The sequence below is a fragment of the Callospermophilus lateralis genome, chromosome 2 (assembly GCF_048772815.1).
Source record: "Callospermophilus lateralis isolate mCalLat2 chromosome 2, mCalLat2.hap1, whole genome shotgun sequence".
Taxonomy (NCBI): Eukaryota; Metazoa; Chordata; class Mammalia; order Rodentia; family Sciuridae; genus Callospermophilus; species Callospermophilus lateralis.
Genome location: NC_135306.1, coordinates 189,482,137 through 189,503,817, shown reverse-complemented (window position 1 = coordinate 189,503,817; position 21,681 = coordinate 189,482,137). Strand labels below are relative to the sequence as shown.

Here is a 21,681-nt window from a genome sequence, read left to right as displayed (position 1 = left end):
TTGTGGCTGCCATGAGGTCAGCAGCTTCCTCTGCCACCAGCTCTTGCCAAGATGTGCTTCCTTGCTACAGGGCTAAAAAGCAATGGCACCAACCAACCACGGACTAAACTTCCAAACTGTGAGCCAAATCTTTCCTGCTGGTGTGTTGGCACATGCCTTTAATCCTAGCTAATTGGGAGGCTGAGGCAGGAGGATCCCAATTTCAAGGACAGCCTGGACAATCAGTGAGACCCTGTCTCAAAATACAAAAAAAAAGGGGCTGGGAATGTAGCTCATTGGTACAGAGCGCACGGTTTAATTCACTGTATCACAAAATACAATGATAAACAAATCTTTCCTCCTTTGAAGTTGATGATTTCAGGTATCTTGTTAAAATAATAAAGCTGACTAATACAATATCTACACTGGAACAGAGGGAGGAAAGAAGAGAGAGCGAGAGCGAGAGCAAGAGTGAGAGAGCGAGAGAGAAAAGAAGTAAATAGGAGAGGAAACATCAGTGGAGGCTTCTGGCAAGTTCAGCCAAATACTACTGGATTTGGGTAAAATTAGAACAAAAATACAAAGTGAACTCTGTGTCCCTATGGATGCTAGCTAGAAGTTGTCTCTATTTCTTTATTCTCTATAGAGATTTACATTTTGCTATGTGGTTCTATTCTATATCTGTCTGCTTGCATCAACACCAGATCCCTACCTAGTAAAATATAAAACCAGTACTTAGCCCAGGACCCAAACTAACCCCTGCATAATGAATCTGCTACCACTCTAAGCATTTGACTGCAAGGTTAAATTCAAAAGAAATAAGTGAAACCTCTAAGGGTAAGAAAACACACTAAATCAAAAAGGGAAAAACATGATAAAACTTAAGTCAGAGCTAGATGCAGCGAGCAGCAAGACAATAGGAAACTAGTGGGCGCCTCTTGAGGGTGATGCCAAAACCTAGCACTGGGAACAAGATTTGTTGCTGATATCACTAGAAAGCACAAGAACGAAGCCTGAGATTCCTGTCTTGTAGATGCCTCAAATGGGGTCAGAGTGGTACTGGGCTGGTAAAGGCCCCACACTCAGGAAAGAAGGGTACTCCCCCAGATTAAAATAAACCAAATAGGACTTCCAATTAACAAAGAAAATGAACCACTTTGAGTGAAAGCTATAAAAAATAAAAACAACAGATTTAGACTCTTATGAACTTAAGATTGGAATCACCAGATATGGACAATAAAATTCCATGTGTTAAAGTGACATAAACTTTGAACACTGAATTGTAAAACTGAACAAGCAGTAGGAAGCTATTAGGGATTGACCAAATAGGTTTAAATGAAAATCAAAAGAAACTTTTTTTTTTGGCACTGGGATTGGTCCCAGGGGCACCTTGTCACTGAAGCACATTTCTAGCACTTTTTAATTTTAATTCTTGGACAGGGTCTTGCTAAGTTGCTTAAGGCCTTGCTAAGATGCTGAGGCTGGCCTTGAACTTGTGATCCTCCTGCCTCAGCCTCTAGAGTCACTGGGATTACAGGCGTGCACCACCATATCTGGTTAGCAGCACAATTCACAATAGCTAAATTGTGGAACCAACCCAGATGCCCTTCAGTAGATGAATGGATAGGGAAACTTTGATATATATATATACACAATAGAACGTTACTCAGCATTAAAAGAGAATAAAATCATGGCATTTGCAGGTAAATGGATGGAGTTGGAGAATATAATGCTAAGTGAAGTTAGTCAATCTCCAAAACCAAAGGCCGAATATTTTATTTGACATGAGGATGCTGACTCATAATGGCGATGGGGGGGGAGCATGGGAGGAATGGAGGAATTTTAGATATAGCAAAGGGGACGGAGGGGAAGGGAGAGGGCATGTGGGTAGGAATGACATTGGAATGAGTTAAATTAGACATCATTACCCTAAGTACATGTATAAGACATGAATGGTGTGAAAATACTTTGTGTACAACCAGTGACTTGAAAAGTTGTGCTCTATATGTGTAATATGAAATGAATTGCATTCTGCCATCATGTATAACTAATTAGAATAAATAAATAATTTAAGAAAAAAAGAAGTTTTAAAAATGAGAAACATAACAAAATTTGTGGTGAGGGCTAGGGTTGTGGTAGAGCTCTTGCCTGGCATGTGTGAGGCCCTGGGTTTCATTCTCAACACCACATATAAATAAATAAAATAAAGGTTCATTGACGACTAAATATACTTTTAAAATTGTGTGGTGAGTAGATTTAATAGCAGATTAAGACATAGGAGAGAACGAGATAAGTGGAATGAAGATATGAAGGAAATATACATCATGCAGCTCGGGGAGACAAAGAATGAAAGAAGGATGGAGAGAATGAAGACACAGCACTTGAAACTGAAGTCTCACCTGCAGACAATGAGATATCTCCTGCCTACTACTGAGATCATGTCTCATGAAGACATGGATTCATAGATTAAAAAAAAAAGCATACTAGAAGCCAAGTATCGATAGAGTTCCACACTTAGATATATCACCTACAGAAAACTACCACACAGATTTTGACCTCTGAGCACCAACCCCAACACTGGAAGTCAGCAGTCAGTACAAAGATCAAGTATCTCACTAACTTCAAGATGCCATCCATTCTAAACCACACAACTATTTTAAATAGCACCAGTAAAGAAAAGAAATGGTGCCAGTTAAACTATGACATGCTCAAATATTCTGAGACTTAAGGTGTATAAAGAATAGATAAACAGGTAGCAATTTATTTTATACACAGGTGTGTGCATGAAATAATAACAAAAATGTCTAATTTATGGGTTTTATTTTTTTAGTTGTAGATGGACACAATACCTTATTTTATTTATTTATATGTGGTGTTAAGGTTCAAACCCAGTGCCTCACACATGCTGCTAGGCAAGGGCTCTACACTGAGCTATAGCCCCAGCCCTAATTTATAGGGTTTTAGAATTAGATTAGAATAATGGTCCACAACAGCATGTAAATCAGGAAAGGGTTGATCATAATAATGTTCTAAAGTACCTTGTTATTAAAGATAGCATCATATCATCACATAATTTTAGATTGTATTGAGTATGCTCTGAAAAAGCTGAAGAAGTGAATACAGGGAAATACAATGTAAAATTTCTAAACAAACAAAGAGGGAGAAACAGCATCTAAGTCACTAACAACACAGAAACCAGCAGTCCATCAAGAAGTGAGAAAAAACAACACTTAAAGAAACAAATATCAGAAATAATATGGCAGAAAAGTTAACGATGCTTTAGAAATACTAATACACATAAATGGAATAAACTTGCCTCAAAAGGCAGAAATCGACAAAGGTTTATTTGGCTTAATAAGATTCAAAGCTAAAACATAAACACATGGAAAGATAGGAAGTAAAAGGACTGAAAAAATATGCAATAAATAATACCCTAAACAAAGCAAAGGTGATTACTGATATCACAGAAAACAGGTGTTAAGACAAAAAGCACTGCCATTAAGGAAGTCACTTCCAGGATGACATAAGAATTACTTTACTCACTCAATAAAATGCATTGACTAAAAATGATTAAAACAGAAGAAACTGACAAAACTACTATTACAAAAAGAATTTCAACATCTTTGATAGGTCAGGTAGACAAAAGTTAGCAAAGATATGAAAGATTTGAACACCATGATTAAATCTGATTCAAAGACATAGTAAATAATAACTAGAACAAAAACTTTCTTAAGCACATGAAGAATACTTAAAAATTGGACATATCTGAAATCAAACAAGTTTCAAAAAATTTCCAATAGTTAATAATAAAAAGTTTACATTTGTTTTCTTAAGGCTAACAAATGGTCATGAACACACCAGTTTGAAACAGTTTGCTACAGGCCAAAAATCAAATTCAGTATTACTGTTCCAGTGTTAAACTGATGGCAGGGTCCTTACCCTCCAGACATGTAGGGGGAGAAAATGTTCCTTGCCTCTTCCAGGCTGGAAACACAGATACACTCTCTCCTTGGATGTCTCATCTTGTGGCTAGTGACATTGCTTGGCTGTGTCCACACCACTTTGCTCTCTGCCTCTGTGGTCACACTGACTTCTCTCCTTTTTGTAAAACAATTATACCAAAATACAATTATCCTACTCTTTTTATTAAAAACACTCGGGGGCTGAGGCTGTAGCTCAGTGGCAGAGCGCTTGCCTTGCATACTTTTATGTGGTTCGATCCTCAGTACCACATAAAAATGAGATAAAAACAAAAATAAAGATATTGTGTCCATCTATAACTAAAAGATTTTAAATTTTATACACACATATTTATGTATGTACGTATAAAAACAAAAAAAGACACTTGGGATTGCATTTAGGATCCATCTGGATAATCCAAGAAAGTCTCTCCATCTTCAGGCCCTTAACTTAAATCACTCTGAAAAGACCCCCTTTTCCATGTAAGATAACATGGTCAGGGCTAGTGTTTAGGGAGGGAGATACACATACACACCACACACACACACACACTTTATGCCTGGTTGGGCTCTAGGTAATTTAAGTGTATTAACTTATGTTCACAACAATCTATGAAATGTTTTCACTTTTTGGGTGGCAAAGTCAAGGCAGAGAAAAATCACAATAATTTGCCTAAGCTATATCATACTCACATGTTTTTGCCCACAAAGCAATTAATTAGAACAAGAAAATTTTAACTATTTTGAAATAAATTGATTTACAGTAAATTTGCAAACAGTACAAAGAATTCATACATACCTTCACCTAGATTCTCCAAATGTTAACATTTTACATTTGTTGTACCATTTCCTTTATATATAATTCACTGACTTCTTTTTCTCTCGAGATTCAGGTGCATATACAATGTTCCATTATCCCTAAATACTACAGTGAGTATTTCCTAAAGGAAGACTTTTTCTTAAAACAATTATACCAAAATTTAATTTATCAAAACCTGAAAAATCAATATTGACAGCATGTTTTTTTAACTTACAGATTTTACTCAATTTTCACCAATGGTTTAAAAAATGCCCCATTGAACAAAAGCTGGAAAAATTTCATCTGGATAAGAATCCACATCTTTTTAGTCTCATTTAACTTTAAACTTTTGACAAGCAGCGACTGATAACTCTGAGAGCATTCCTTGATTTAGCTTTATCTGGTATTTCTTACTGACTAGGTTCAGGTCATGCATTTTGGTCAGGAAGAGCACATCAGTGCTTCGTGTCTCCAGGGCATCTCATCAGGACACACAAACACACATCTGTCTTACTAATGGTGATATTAACATTTGTTTTTTAAAAATATTTTTTAGTAGCTATAGATGGATACAATACCTTTATTTTATTTATTTATCCTATGTGGTGCTGAGGATTGAACTCAGGGCCTCATACGTGCTAGGCAAACACTCTACTACTGAGCTACAATCCCAGCCCAACGTTTGGTTCTTTAAAATAAATAAATAAATAAATATACATATATAAAATCCATAAGTTTTGCACACTTAAAACATTTTTAAATAATTCACAGGTCAGAGAAATCATCATGTTCATATTAGCAACTGAAAAACAATAAAATGTGTATCTGTGTATATACATACATTTATATTCACACACATAATTGTGAGATGTAACAAAGGAGATAATTCAAATACATTTAGATACTTATTCAAGAAAAAAACATTGAACATAAATGAGTTAAATATCTAACTAATGAAATAAGAAAAAGTAAACAGAATAAAATATTAACAAGCAGCATATGAAAGAGAAGGACAGAAAATTAATCAATTCAAAATTTCATTCTTAAAAAAATTAATAAAATGGACAAACTTCTGGCCAATGGTCAAGAAAAAGAAAGACGACACAAATATCAGAAAAGGAAATATTAAGTACATATTCAGTAGAAGTTTAAATAAGACATTTATTTCCCTGAGCTACTTTATGCTAATACATTTATGTGTGTGTAATGAGGGACTACTTAGAATATTTTTCAAAATTGATTCAAGAAAAATTAGAAATCCTGAATAGTCTAATTATCATTAAAGAAACTGTCAGTAGTTAAAAGTCTCCTCACTAACAAACACTAGGACTAGATAGTTTTAGAAACTTTCAAAGAATAGGTCGTTCCATTTTTTTATAATTCTCAGAGTACAGTAAAATAGGCCATGCTTCCCAAATTATGTAATGAAGTAATTATAATCTTGACAATAAAACCAGACCAAAAAATGAGAAAGATTTCACAAATCTATTTACATAAACCCAAGTAAAATACTAGCAAACTAAATTCAGCCATGCAGAAAGATAATGGAATATGTTCAAGAATGTAAAACTGCTTCATTATTAAATGGTTATAACTAAAATATACTAAAGCAAGTCTATGAAACAAAATGCTCAGGAAACACATCACTTAGTGTGTATGTCAGTGTGTGGGCTGGAAACACAGATATACCTCTCTCCTTGGACATCTGCACTAGCTGGTTTGACTGAAAGGCTTCCCCAGGTAGCTGAAAAGCTCGCTCAAGATTTTCAAAGCCTGATCACTCATTCATGGCCACTACAAACAAGGCTTCTACCTCTGTCTCATCCACACTGCTTCCCCATCCTCCTTACCCTGCTTCATTTTCCCCCATAGCACACATAGTACTCAAAAAATTTAATGAACAGTACATCTAGAAACTTTTGTAATGTGGAAGTTAAGCTTGCTTATATCCTTTCGGGATGGCCATTTGTATTATCCATTTGGTTTACTTTTTAATGACACGTAAAAGGAGAATGGACATAGTTGTAGTACACCACTCACATTAAAAATTCTTTGTGTCCATGCTAAATACAATATTATATTTCTAGATGCCTCCAAATATATCTCAGTAGAAAAAATAATTATATTTCTATGTTAGTAAGCTTTACAATACTATGACAAAATGCTTAACAAAAACAAAAGAGGAAGAATTTATTTTGGCTCAGGGTTTCAGAGGTTTCACTTCATAGTTGGTTAGTTCCATTGCTTTGGTACTGAAGTGAGGCAGATAGCTAGGTGAGGGCCCTGGGTGAGGGAGGAGGAAAGCTGCTTATCTCATGGTGGCTAGAAAGCAGAGAAAGAGACAAGACAGAGTCTCCAAGTGCATGCCCTCAAGGATTCAGTCCCTCCAACGAGGCTTCACCTCCTGTAGTTTCCACCACGTTCCAATAGTCCTTTCACAGCTAGGAATCCCTCGATGGGCTAATTCACTGATGAGGTCACAGTCATCACGATCCAATCCTTTCCCCCAAACCCCACTCTGAAAACTGTTGCATCAGGGACCAAGCATTCATCATATGCATCTTTGGGGGGGGGGGACACTTCATATTCAAACCATAACAACTTTCAATGAGGGAATTTAAATTGTCCATACTTACATGTTTTGCACAATGAAATGAGCAGTACAAATATGCTAAAGATATTAGAATACCACAAAGTAAAAAATTTTAAACTAAATTGTTTCCAACATACTGAAAACATACTGAAAAGCTTCAATCATTTGCTTTCACACTGGTAAACTACAGAGTAAAGAAACAGAATGCAGGACCACTGAAATCTCAGCTTACTTCTGGTGTCAATGGAGATAAGAAATTATAGTACTAAAGCTCATTTCATTCCTATAAAATAATATCACAGTAAATCTTTTACACACTGAATCATATTCGGATTAACATTCACTATATAAAGTTCAGTTCTATTATTACATTTCAATGAAATAAGTAAAATGAGAACTTATAATTCATCTTTTTAGGGCAAGACCATTTGAGAAAATGGAAGACTAACAATATCACTTCACAGTTACTTATTTATTCCAAGTGCTTGTGCGACTCACATTAGGGCAATCAGAATTGTACAAACCTTTGTTTTAAGACACTTTCTCTAATGCCAATTGAGATATATTTTGCATGTCTGTGCAAACTATTTTCTAACTGGGATAACAGAAGAAGCATTTTGTATCTTGCAGTATACTGGTCTTGCCAACCAATTCCTCATGTATTTACCCCCAGGTCCTATCTTCCACCTTTCCTCAAAAACAACCATGCCAATCAACCAATGTGTAAAAGCATATAAAATACTGTCCAGGTCATTGCGGTGTCACTATCTCTGTAGTAAGAGGAGAGAGGGGGAAAAGGCAAAGGATGTGTTTTAAATTGAATAAAACTACGTTTATTTAAGTGACTATCCTTTTTTCTTGTATTATGTTCTTCCTACTTTTTGAGTGCTAAAATACCTTTTCTTTTCCATGATGATTCTGATATAATATGGTAATTTTTTAATATTTATTTTTCAGTTGTAGTTGCACACAATACTTTTATTCTATTTATTTATTTTTATGTGGTGCTGAGGATTGAACCCAGGACCTTGCGTGTGCTAGGTGACTGCTCTACCTTTGAGCCACAACCCCAGCCCAGAAGATGGTAATTTCTGTGTGTGTGTGTGTTTTTTTTTCCTTCTTTTTAAGTCCTGAACTGGCAAAATTAATAGCCAGAAACACTTAACCCAATTTAATTTTTTTTCTTTTCTTTTTACAAATTTACTGGTGCTTAAAACTAGGAGACACAGCCTAGATAAAGGCCCACCTTTCTGTGCTGCGTATTTCACAGTATTGAATTCTTCCTCAGTGACATCCCTATAGATTTTGAAGCAGGATAAAAGTCAGTCTTATGTAAGCCAACATAAATATGATCTTAAGTTTCTAGAACAAAAAAATATGCTTTCATTCAACCCATGGTTATATCACCTTTTATTAAAGCTAATTGTATTAGTACTGTAGGGTTCCAATTTAAGAAGTACAATGCCATTTCCATGATAGCCATTATTATTTAAGTAGTCTGTTCTCATACATGTGAGCAATATTGGTGCAGAGCGAAAACAAAGAAGGCTGGGGTCTGTGCAGGTCCTGAGTTGGGGTGTCAGTGGTACCATAGGGATGGTCAGCCTCAATGTACATTTTGGTCCATTTATCTTTTTTTTTTTAATATGCCTTTATTTTTTTTAAACTTCGTTTTTAAAAAACTTATTTTGTATTAGTTCTAATCAGTTCTACATGACAGCAGAAAGCTTTTCGATTCATTGTACACTATTTAGTTTTTTTTTAATGTGGTGCTGGGGATCGAACCCAGTGACTCATGCGTACTAGGCAAGCACTCTACCACTGAGCCACAACCCCAGCCTTGGTCCACTTATCTTTATAATTCAATCATACTGCACAGTTTCAGTATTTACATTTGTGTAAACTGAGAAGAAATAACATGTTATAATAAAGCTTATTTTAGTGGGCTTTACATGTCAGAAATAATTCCCTCTTTCATAATTATACTTTTTAGAAGGAATAGTTCCATATAAACACATAAATTGGTATATACATTTAGAAAACCTTATAGAGATCTAGGTAAATTTGCCACCAATAAGCAAATTAATTCCCCATTTTTTCAAAATCATTACTGTCATCAACAAGCAAATTAATTAATCCCCATTCCCTCAAAGAGTAAAATATTTTAAAAAAAGGAAAAAAAGAATTGCTAGTTATTATATTTTATGGTATGTTTTCAGAGAAAATATAATAATGATCACTGACTTTGGGGCCAGATGGAACAGATGGCTTTTATGTTTGTCATTCTGTGATTTGCTATAATCATGTTTTTTCCTATTAAATTATTCTTGGTAATATGAGTTCTACATCCATTTTATATGAGTGTTTATATTAAACTTCAAAATTAGTTCTGGTGGAATCCAGAACATGTGTCGGGAACTTCTAAAAGCAACTTCTTTTTTCCTCCAAATCATGACAACATTTGGCCAGGTTAGCAATTGCTACAATGACAACAGCAGCTTCTGGGGACTGGTGGGTGCCCTGCAGCGAACGTGCACAGGCAGAAGCATCTGGCTGTGGGATGACGTTTAGTTCTTCTTGGCTTTCTTCAGATAGCGAGCCCTCAGGGACTTGTTGAGACCCATGGATATTTTAAGATAAATCCAAGAAGGCAGGATGGAGTTTATTGAGCCCTAGAGAAAGAAATGGGGGAGATATGTAATTATAGCATACAATCTGGGCTAATTGAAGCCGATAACCTGATGTTACTAAATTGTTATTTTACTTACAGGTAGATTTTAAAGTTCTTGGGTGTACAGTTTAAAATAATACACAGATGCCCTGTTAGATTAACAATATATACTATTTTGTGTCACTGTTTTGTGACTCAATGAGAAAGAAAAACCCCAAACCAGAAAGTATTGATGTGAGACTTAAAAATCAACATACCATCAGAGAATGGATCAGGTATCCATTGGTTCGGGATTGCAAGCCTACTGTTTTAATTGCAGATTTCACAAATGTCTCTGAAGAGGGCTTGTCCCAAGTTGGCTTTCGGATTTTAGCCAGTTTTGTAGCTACGTAGAATGGCAGGACACTCTAGAAAGACAAAACATATCACTGATCAGAAGCCCACAAACTCAAAACTGACGTGATGCTTGACTGACAGCTGTAGATAAAGAAGAAAAGCAGCCATCTAAACACAGCCTGAGAGAACACATGAAGCATAAAACAAACTGTAGTAAGTCAATCTATGAATAAAACAGAATGAGACTGAGGAAAATATTAAAAAGAAATGGAAACACACCGTCTGGAACCTTTAAAAGAAAGGCATTGAGGCTGGGGTTGTGGCTCAGCAGTACAGTGCTCGCCTAATGTTGTGAGGCACTGGGTTCGATCCTCAGCACCACATAAAAATAAATAAATAAATAATAAAGTTATTGTGTCTGTCTACAACTAAAGAAAAATATTTTTTAAAAAAAGAAAGAAAAGGAAGGTACTGATAGCAATCCAGAGAGTGGAGACTGAGGGAGAGGATGACCCGACTGAATGGAACACTGGTGTGCAGAACCAGTAAGTAAGAATTTTGACACTGTATCCTTCTAAAGAGATGGTACTCATTTCCCCCATAATTTATTATGAATTAAGCTTGGTCTATAAACTTTAGTCCTACAAGAGATATTTCATTTTCTTAGCCTTAAACTATCACTTTTCTTCCCTAATTTCTTAGCATTCTGATTCTGAGTTTTATAAACTTTGCTAGCGAGAGGATAGGACTACTTCTTTTTAACTTTTTTTTTTTTTTGGGGAGGGGGGGTGGGGGTGGGGATGAGGTGGTTGGAAAGACTATATAAACAATGCGTAAACTGCTTGAGCAACAAAGACACCTGACAGGACAGATAGGGTTTGACAAAACTGAATGTGAGCTTTTAGAGGAATTTTATGAATGTCATTTATTGCTTATGCTTGGTACATTTTGGATGTGATTCAACATAAAATCACATAACAGGAAACCCTATTACAACGAGTCCTGAGTTGTGACAAAAGCGGTTTCTTCTGTAATTTGAAATAACATGGGCATTGCAGTTCACCAAAGGTGAACGTACTCTGTCCAACTCGTGTGAAAGGAGAGGGTATAAATGGTATAAATCACCACGAGGCTTCTGCGAAAGAGGAGGATCCGTTCCAACAGGTAGTGGTCAAAATCAAAACTTCCACATTAGGAATGTAATTGAGGACTGTTCCATTATGGGTTTCCTTCTTGCTAAGATCTGGAAGGAATGGTTCCCTGTCCCTTGGGCATTATGTATATATGCAGGCTTTGTCATTTTGTATTTTTCCCACCCCCAAGTATAAGTCAAAGAATACAGCCCACCACTCTTGATATGTAACCTGAAACTTCAACCCAACAGAGTCTAGAACCCCAGGACTGGCCACTGTCACTCTCCCTCTTTCTCTTTCTTATCCCTGAAGCCACAAACCTACACCAAGTAAACTAATTTCACTAAGCACATGAGTATCTGATCCAACTTAAAATGTTTGAGAATTTGGGTTTTTAAGGAAATATCGTTATCCATTTACCCCTCACTTAAGGAGTAAGTTTTTTGTTTTTGGTCAAAAAAGACTTTGATTTCAAAACCAAAGTTTTGTTGTGAGGATATAAGCACAGCCCAAAGGTTATCACTGACACCAAGTATAAAATGTGGAGTTCAATGGGTAAGTCAAGTTTGTTCACCAAGCAAAGATGAGCACCCCAAAACCCCAGAAAATATGTTTATACTCTGATCTCAAATAATGAAGGAACATAAGCAAACCTTTTCTAATCTCTGTGTCTCTGATTTACTGGTTATAAAAAAAAAAAGTGAGGATTTGAAAAAACATTTCCACATATAGATCAAACCTGCTAAGATTCTGTTAAGTTCTGAGCCTCTTGAGATGCAGATGGTCTGGTAATTATACTTTTCAATTGCATTATAATTTCTGGTTCCTTTCTTCCATCCACCCTTCCTTCCTCTCCCCTTTAATATGCATATGGCATAAACTGGATTCTTGATCTTGTAAGAAAATTACACTGCATTGCCTGACTGAACCACTTGATGGTGCCACAAGTTAACTCATCACTCAGCTAAACTGTCTTAAGAGTCTAGAAAAGACCCTGGCTCTGGGGGGAGGGGACAAGAGATGCACATAGGAATTCCAAGTCCAATTGTTTTCCCAACTAAGAAATTCAAATTCTCTTCTGTAAAGAGTATTTATTTACTTCCATAAGGGTTTAAAATCAAGGTGGTTGACACGATGCTTTTGCGCTAAGTCCTAAACAAAGTGGAGGCGCCCACCATATAAACAAATAGGGAGACATGAAAGAACATGATGTTCTCAGGGAACTAAGAAGTAGGTAATATAGTTCAAACACTGGCAATGTGTGAAGGAGGCAAAACAGCAGTGAAAAAAAAAATCAAAACTACATCCAATCACTGGATGGTATCAAGTTCTAGAACACACCCTCCTCATTTGCCACTGTACTGTCAATGCTTAGAACAGCACCTGGTATACAGTAGGGGCACAATCAATACCTACTGAAAGAACTTGTCAAAAAACCCGTTTCATATGATAGCACTGAAGAGTAGTAGTATTTAGGGCCCTTTCTACCGCTATGGTCCATAAGATTATTACACCAGAAAGTGATAATGAGAGTTTACACCAAAATTTTAAATACTGTGAAGATTAAGCCAGATGATCTATCTAAACAAAGGCAAAGAAGATTTTGAACTCAAAATCTTCCTGCCTCAGGCTCCTGAGCTGCTGGGATTAGTGCACCACTGCGCCTGGCTCCATTTTTGTCTTTACTCAGGAAAACATCATGGGAAACAGGTCAAGAAGATACACATACTTTTATGGGAAGTGTTCTGGGCAGAAAAATTTTGAAGTTGTTTAAGCTCAACATGTTGGTATACAAATTTTGCCAGCTCAGAAACAACCTGACCTTGACAGCAATAGATGCGGGCAAGTATCCTGATTTCCCAAATTTAGAATCTTAAACTGAAAATAACTAGTTAGGTCATAAAGCAAAAGCTGTTAATGGCCTGTAATCCCAGTGGCTCAGGAGGCTGAGGCAGGAGGATTGCGAGTTCAAAGCCAGTCTCAGCAACAGCAAGGTGCCAAGCAACTCAGTGAGACCCTGTCTCTAAATGAAATACAAAATAGGGCTGGGGATGTGGCTCAGTGGTTGAGTGCCCCTAAATTCAATCCCTGGTACCCACCTCCCCCAAAATCATTTATTTATTTATCTATCTATCCATCCCTGCAACAACTTGGTTATCCCCCCCGCCCCAATCAAGTAGAATGCTTCGGTATCTGGTCTTTACAGAACAGTTGAGGGGTCTTGGTTCAGAGCAGGAAAGCTACTACCATTTAATGCCATGGAGCAGCGGGAAAGAGGATGCTCAAAGCTGCACGGCAGACACTCAAGAGCCAAATATGGAATTCTGGGACTTCCCACTGAGCATCTTTTATGCGCAGTCAACTGTGTACTAAATACACCTTCTCATATTTATAAATGATCACAGAACAATTCTTGGCAAGGGTGTGGGATAACATGGACAAGAGGACTCCAGGCCTCAGTCTATTTGCACAATATGGGATTCTAGACTTGGGGGGTCTAATTTGCTGTTTCTGGGGATTGAATTCACCAGTGTGGCCAGCACATATTCCTAAGGCACAGGTTAGGCTCCTATGAGATATATCAGGGGCACTTCACTTCCTTGAATTTGTGTATTCATCTTCTATTTCTGAAATCTTCAGAAAACCTGAATAATTGTACACATACACTATAGTTCCGGAGTTTGTATTACTCCACTTGCAGACAATGAAATCAGCTTTCCTTACAAAAGGGACCCTGATTATCTTATTGGTAGAAAACCTTAAATAGCCTAGAAAATGTTGGGAAAAAGGAATTGTTCTGAGGGTGCAGAGAGTTCTGGCTACATGGCAATAAAAAATAGGTACACATTTTGGCATTTAAGCTCAAAATAAAGGAATTCAACATATCATGCTTTGCACAAAGAAAACACTTGACCAATGCTGGCAAATAATTCTATAAGTAACCTGTCTCCAAACGTGGAATTTATATGTCAATATTCAAAGAATGAAAGGAAAAATGGTATAATTGTAAAACAGGCATTCATTTAACAATACTGATTTCCTGAGCACATAGAACAATGTTTAGGCACTAGGAACATAAATGTGCACAAAACAGTCCCTAATCTTACAGAGCTTATGTTTAGTAGGGGGACACTGTTATAGGATATAGGTAGTGGAGGCTGTTTCTGCAGTTAGATAAATCAACAAAGGCCTCTCCCATGTGGTGACACATAAGCAAAGAACTGAAAGAAGGGAGGGAAGCCAGCCAAAAGCCTTTTAGACTGAGGGGGAACAGCTAGTGCAAAGGCCCTGAGGTGAGTGTGTGCTCAGAGCATTTCGGGAACTGCAAGGAGAGCAGAGATGTAGTGGGAGGGTAGGCTTTAAGATAATGTGGAAGTTTGAAATGAGAACACTGTAGGTGATAAAAACTCATGGTTTTACTCTGAAAAAAATGAGAAGCCATGGAAGACTGTGTGTTCTGATTACTCTGGCTGCTGTGAGCAGACTGCAGGGGCTTCAGGCAAACATGGGGACAGGGACAGGGAGGCCAGACTGGGAGCATCCTGCACCAGCATCCTGGGTAAGATAGTGGCTCAGGTCAGAGCGGGAGCAGTGGAGGTCATGAGAAGTGGTCAGAAGGTGGGTATGTTTCAAGGATAAATTAAAGTCGTAGGGCTTCCTTATGGATTGAACTTGGGAGGTGAGAGAAAGAGGCAGTGGAGTAGCGGAGGAGGTGGCTGGGGGCGGGGATCAGCATTAGATGAAATCAGACTGACTTGGATTTAAATTCTATCTTGACCACTTAAAGTATTTGGCTTAATCTTCACATCCTGTAAGAGGTGCAAGAATATAATTTTCCACAGAGAATATCTGACTGCTGGGGTAACTATCTGGTTATCTTCCCTCTGGACACAGAGTTAGTGGTTTGGAGGGACTGAGTAGGTTAACAGAGCTTGTGGTGCAACACTGTTGTAAAAGACCAAGAAAAATAGATGGAAATCATCACTGACATGTATGGAGACTCACCTCGTTGGAGTTCCATCATTCCAGTGATCTAATTTTGCTATTCTGAAGCCATCTGTTAAAGTGGGTGCAATTGACCAGATCTGAATATTTCCAGAGAGGATCTTTATGTCGCTCCATAGCTCTGTTTAGACTCCATTGGCACTAAAGACACACTCTATTACCTCCTTTTATTGTCACTGACAATTAGCAAGAAAAACGGGTGGATATATGTGTTTTCCAGGAGCCATTTCTTAATATTCACCTTATTAGCTCTTTGAAGCCCAACAGAACTCTACTGCATTTTTTTTAAATCCTTGAATTTTGTTTTCTCCTTTAGTTTGTCCTATTCATTTTCTAAATTTCACAGATGAAAGCAAATTTAGTCTATTCTGATTTTAAAAATCACATTTTTAACTGAGCTAATAAAACTATCAATTCTCATAAACAAAAAAGACATAAGAACTGTAAGGTGATAACTTAAAGGAATGGGGCCCAAAGGATTTCTTTGTGTTGGTAAGTTCAAATTTCATGGTGTGGGTTTTTTGGTAATCTATTGCTAAGAATAAGAAAAAACACCTCATTTTCAGGGCAGCTGAAACCTACAGCCACCCCCTCTGGGTTCAAGACGTCTCTCCCTGCTTCTTCTCTGCTCCTCTGGCAAAGAGGCAGGCAAAGTAAACCTTAGGGATGGTTTCAGTTGGCAAATGGTCTCCCGGTTGACAGCATCTTTAGAGACTGGCTTCCCAGGGCTCGGGAAGAAAACTGTGTCACAAAGCAGCACCTGTGAGAGCCAGGGAGGCGCTGCAGACACAGGGGACTTCAGAATTACGCAAACCCAGGCCACAAACCCAGATGGGAACACTCTCTGCCCTTCCCACATGCTTGAGCCCTCGCCCTCCTTGAGCGTCCTCACAGCAGTACCACTGTACCAGATCATGAATCCATGATCGTTTGCCCGTTTGCTGTGGTCTCCTTTTGACTAATGTAAACTCAACCACAGCAAGGGCTCCAGCTGCCCTTTTGCCTCTGATACCCAAGGTACCCTTGAAATATTTCTTGACTGAAGAAAATTGGAACACAATATATATACCTCACTAAAGTGTATGATGCTTAAGTATCTGTCTTCTGTCACTCTCCTTTGGGACAGGACAATGTCCTCTTTACCTCTTTCTCCACTGCCTGGCTAAGGATCTCTCAAATAGCAGGCACTTGCTGTCTGATAAACAGAACTGACCTCAGGCAAGTTACATGCCTCCTATTGACCCCTAGTTTACTATGTGTAAAAAGGGTTTAGGTCAACCTCTAGCTCAAGTGAGAGAATAAGTAGCTGAACAACGGGCATACTGTAAATGTTCAATAAAGGTAAGTTTCTCTCCTCTCCATACTTACGTACCATTTCTGAGTTCACAGCGTTTCTCTATACGTCACTTTATTTATCCCACTTGCCAGAAGGGACATTAAGCCTCAAAGTAATGAAGCAACTTTCTGTAGGTCAGACATCACTCAACAGTAAAAGCAGAACTCAAACCTTGGTCTGCTGGCTGAGTTCAGTGTCCTTTTCTCCCTGCCACTAAAGCACGTGGTGACAAGTGCAGTCTGCACCACAGCATGGACTGGACTGAGGGAGCACTGAGATGGGCGTGCTTTCCCTGGGCCCTCTTGCTTTGAAAGGACTAAATATCCAGGCAGTGCGTCCCGATTTGTATTTACAAGGCAGGCTATGAAGAAACGTCACCGGATGCTAAATCTAAGGGAAACCCCAAGAGACAGCAGGATACTTGCATGTTTTAAAGTGTCTTTCCTCAGATTGCTTATTAATCAAAGGGAAATGAAAGTAACTGTGTGGCAGAAAGAAATGAGTCAAAATCCACACCAACGAGGGCAGATGACGCTATGTCTCCCCCGTGTGATGTCTTGAGAAGGACACAGCATCACAAATGTAGTATTTTGGACAGGAAAGTATCATCAGAACCTAACTTGGAGGAAACATCTGATAAGCCCAAATGAGAAATGTTCAGTAAACAAGAATGGGGGAGGAGTGCTGTGCTCTTCAAAAATGTTAATGACATGAAAGACAAAGAAAGGTGTGGACATACTCCAGATTAAGGGAATTTAAATAACAGATCAGTGAAATCAGACAAATCCTGACTTGGCTTTTTGAAAGATTAAGTATAACTTTTTTTGACTAATCTTTAATTATAAGGTAACAATGAGAGCCAATAGTCCTCATCAACAGAATACACTTTTGATAAGGTTTACCCAAGAATGTTCTTTTCATCCTCATTCTGTCTTCGAATTCAATAGTCTATCAGGCTCATAATTCAGCTCCAGGGCATTTATGTATAACTTCTTGTTGCTGCTGCTGCTGCTTTTTTGTTTTTCCCTTTTTTGTGAAAGGCTGGGGTCTTGCCAGGTTGCCCAGGCTGAACCCCTGGGCTCAAGTTGGTCTCCTGCCTCAGCCTCTCAAGTGGTGGGGACCACAGGTGTGCACCACTACATAGGGTATTGCTGTTTATTTACATTTCCACGAAATGACCGTAGAATGGCAAATCTGAATTCTCTTCTCTCTCTCTCTTCTTGGTGCTAGGGATTGAACCCAGGGGCGCTTTACCACTGAGCAAATTGCCAGTCCCTTTTGTTTTTTTTGACACAGGGTCTCAGTAAGTTGCCAAAGTTGATTTTAAACTTTCGATCCTCCTGCCTCAGCCTCCCAGTTGTAGAGATTATAGGCATGTGCCATTGCACCCAGCTGGCAAATCTGAATTCTCAACAGGTAGTCTCAGAAATTATAGGAAACAAGTTGAGAAAAGGATGGGGAGGGAGAAGCAAGATGAAAATATTAATAAGAAAGTAATATAAAACAATCTAGAATTTGAAAACTATCCTTCTTCTACAAAAGAGTAATCTGATGGACATTCACAAGGAGGCAGATCTAAAAAGATACCTGTTCTTCCAAAGATTAGACGAAACCTGAAACTTTGCATCACAGCGTTCGCCCAGAAGCCACCCACAACTGAAGACCAGAAATCCATGGGAGCAACACAAGAAGCTCAAAAGGCCCTTGAAACAAATGACTGTGTCACAAAGCATGAGCATGCCTAAACCAGAGACCAGGCAAAGGGCAGGTCTCTAGTGAAACAGAAGGTTCATGTGCCATTAGCAGTACAGGGACAAACAAGATACACACGGAAGTGGGGGAGAGAGAGAGAGCCAGAGAACAGCAGGCAGAAGTGCCATGTGTGCCACGGGGCAGAGACGAGGATTTCCAGGTAGGTGAACTGTGACCAGAGCCTTGAAAGAAGGACAAGGGTCACAAGGCTCAGGAATGAAGGGCACTGGGAGGACATGTGGCATGGACTTAGAGAGGAGCTGGGGAAACGAATGCCAGAGGAGGAGCCAGTCATGGGTAGTTCACAGGGCAGAGAAGGTACTGGACACCAGTGTCCACTCTGGCCTGAAGAGAGGGGAAGATGACAGGGTGTCAAGAAAGACAATGGTCCCACGGAGAGTGAATTTAATCTTAAGCCTCAGGGACAGCCATTTGAGAACTGTGAAGGAAAGCAACATTATCTGATTTGTATTTTAACAAAAAAATATGTGAGAAGGAGTGGGAGGTGGAATCAGCTAACAAATACTTCTAGCCCCAAAATTTAGAGACATAAAACACCACCAAAGAAAACCCAATAATTTTAAACTCTGAAGTTTCATTTAGACCAGATTTATTTGCTCCTTTCATCAGAATTAATATGAGGTCCTTCTTTTATTCTCCTTCAGCATTCTGATGGGTTCATACAACCTGACAACTGTGCTTTCCTTCACCAAATTCATTCTAAGTTTAAATCTCAAATAAATTCATGTGAAGAAAGCTAATGATTGATGAAATTAAATAATTTGGAATTCATTATAAAGCAAAAATGAAAGTTTATCAAAGTAAAATATTTCAGAAGACAAATACTGTATTTTTGTAGTAATTTCTAGTCATACCAGATTAATGAGAAGAGAACCTGGAGAAAAAAATCTTTGAGGATAACAGGCTACGAAAATGAGAGAAGCCCGGCATAGCAGTGTACACCTGTGATTCCAGGAACCGAGGTGGGGGCAACTGAGGCAGGAGGATTGCAAGCTAGAGACCAGTCTCAGCAATTTAGTGAGACTCTGTCTCAAAATAAAAAAGACTGTAGTTTTGCGGTTGTTATGGTTTGGAAGTGAGGTGCCCCCCCAAAAGCTGACGTGTAAGACAATGTAAGAGGGTTCAGTGGGGAAATAATTGGGTTGAGAATACCTTAACCCAATCAGTAAATAATCCCCAGATGGGATCAATTGAGTGGTAACTGAATAGGTAGGGTGTGGCTAGAGGAGGTGGGGTACTGGGGTGTGGCTTTGGGATATAAATTTGTATTTGTCAAATGAAGTCTCTCTCTGCTTCCTGCTCATCATGTGACCGCTTCTCTATGCCACACTCTTTGCCATGATGTTCTGCCTCACCTTGAGCCCCAAGGAATGGAGCTAGCTTTCTATGAACTAAGACCTCTGAAGCTGTGAGCCCCCAAATAAACTTTTCCTCATCTAAAATTATTCTGGTTGGGTCCTTTTAATCACAGCAGCAAAAAAGCTGACTAAACCAGTAGTAAAATGTCCTGAGTTTAATCCCTGGTGGAAGGAAGGAAGAGGAAGAAAGGAAGGAAAGGAGGAGGGAAGGGAGGGAGGGAGGAAACAAGAGAGGAGACAGTTTTGTCTATGAGCAGAATTTCAGGCATTGCTCATCTGCGTTCACAAGGCCGACTGCCCCTTGGGTCACTGAAACATCTGCAGCTCTGGTTGTTGTCTACAGGTAACTCACCAATAAACTTTGAGGCTCTTGCCTAATTTCAGTGGGTCTTTAAAAATTATTAAACAAATAGTATGACTATTATAGATTCATTGGGGGAAAAATGTAACATTGGATAGCAATTGATGCCATCCTTCTTGATGTGTCCCCCAAAAGTGCTTCATTTGTTTCCTTGTTACCAAAATCCACATAGCAGTTTTGAGTTACAAGCATTATAATGTCTGGTGTCAAGGAAGGCAGTAAGGAGAGTATGGAAGAGTTCAATAAAAATTCCAGGTGGTACACACCTGTAATCCCAGCAGCTCGGAGGTTGAGAAAGGAGAATTCGAGTACAAAAAGCCAGCCTCAGCAATGGTGAGGTGCTAAGCAACTCAGTGAGAACCTGTCTCTAAATAAAATATAAAATAGGGCTCAGGATGTGGCTAAGTGCCCCTGAGTTCAATCCCCAGTATCTCCTCCCGCCACACACACACAAAAAAAGTCCAGGACTCTAGCATACCCTGTCCTCCCCAATGCACCTTAAACATATGAGAAGCTGTTATACTAAGTGGCTCTGACATCTAAGCATCCTTTGGATGAAAGCTAAGGTAGAAATTTAGAACAAGCAGGCTCTCCGTGGGCCTGGAAAATGAGGAAATATTCAACATACCCTTCCTTTCATTACCACTCACTCTTATGATAGGTGATTTGGCCCCAGTACCTACCAGAATGAAAAGGGTTAGCAGCTAGAGCTAGACGGCACTTAGATCTATCCTGTTTATGTGCGGATATAAAGAATGAAATGGAACCAAGAAGCCAAGCACCTTCTGGCTCCATCACTTCCCAAACACAGATGATCCAATAAGTGTTCAGTGATGTCTTATAGACCCAGAGCAAGTAGCTTAGTGGGTAAGAACACGGGCTTTGGTGCCAAACAGACCAGATTTGCGTCCTGGTTCAAAATGGACAAATAACTTATTCTTTTAAAGCCTTGATTTCTTACAACTTTTTAAAAAGATGATAATCTACTAAATCTTTTTTTTTATAGTTTTTAGTTGTTGATGTACCTTACCTTTATTTTTAATTTATTTATATGTGGTGCTGAGGATAAAACCCAGTGCCTCACACATGCTAGGCAAGTACTCTGCCACTGAGCCATAATCCCAGCCCCTTTTACTAAATTTTTATTTATTTATTTTTTTGTGGTGCTGGGGATTAAACCCAGGGCCTTGTGCATGCGAGGCAAGCACTCTACCAACTGTGCTATATCTCCAGCCAAAAAGATGATAGTCACACTATCTCCTGAGATCCTTATGAAATGGAGTGAAGTGAGGCAAATAAAATGCTTAGCAGTGTCTCTGAAAAGTAACCACTCAAAATACAATTATTTTGATTGATCATTGAAAAAGCAAAATATAAG

General features: G+C 38.5%; 1 protein-coding gene across 1 annotated transcript in view; it reads right to left on the bottom strand.

Moving 5' to 3' along the window:
* Positions 1-6,902: 6,902 nt before the first annotated feature.
* Positions 6,903-21,681, bottom strand: part of Hsd17b12 (hydroxysteroid 17-beta dehydrogenase 12) — a 149,881-nt gene continuing 135,102 nt past the window's right edge. Inside the window, exons 10-11 of the mRNA XM_076847071.2 lie at positions 10,259-10,408; positions 6,903-10,002 (exon numbers count right to left, since the gene is read on the bottom strand). Of these exons, the coding sequence (XP_076703186.1) occupies positions 9,898-10,002; positions 10,259-10,408 (255 nt within the window). The 3' untranslated portion in view covers positions 6,903-9,897. The remainder of the gene's footprint in view (positions 10,003-10,258; positions 10,409-21,681) is intronic.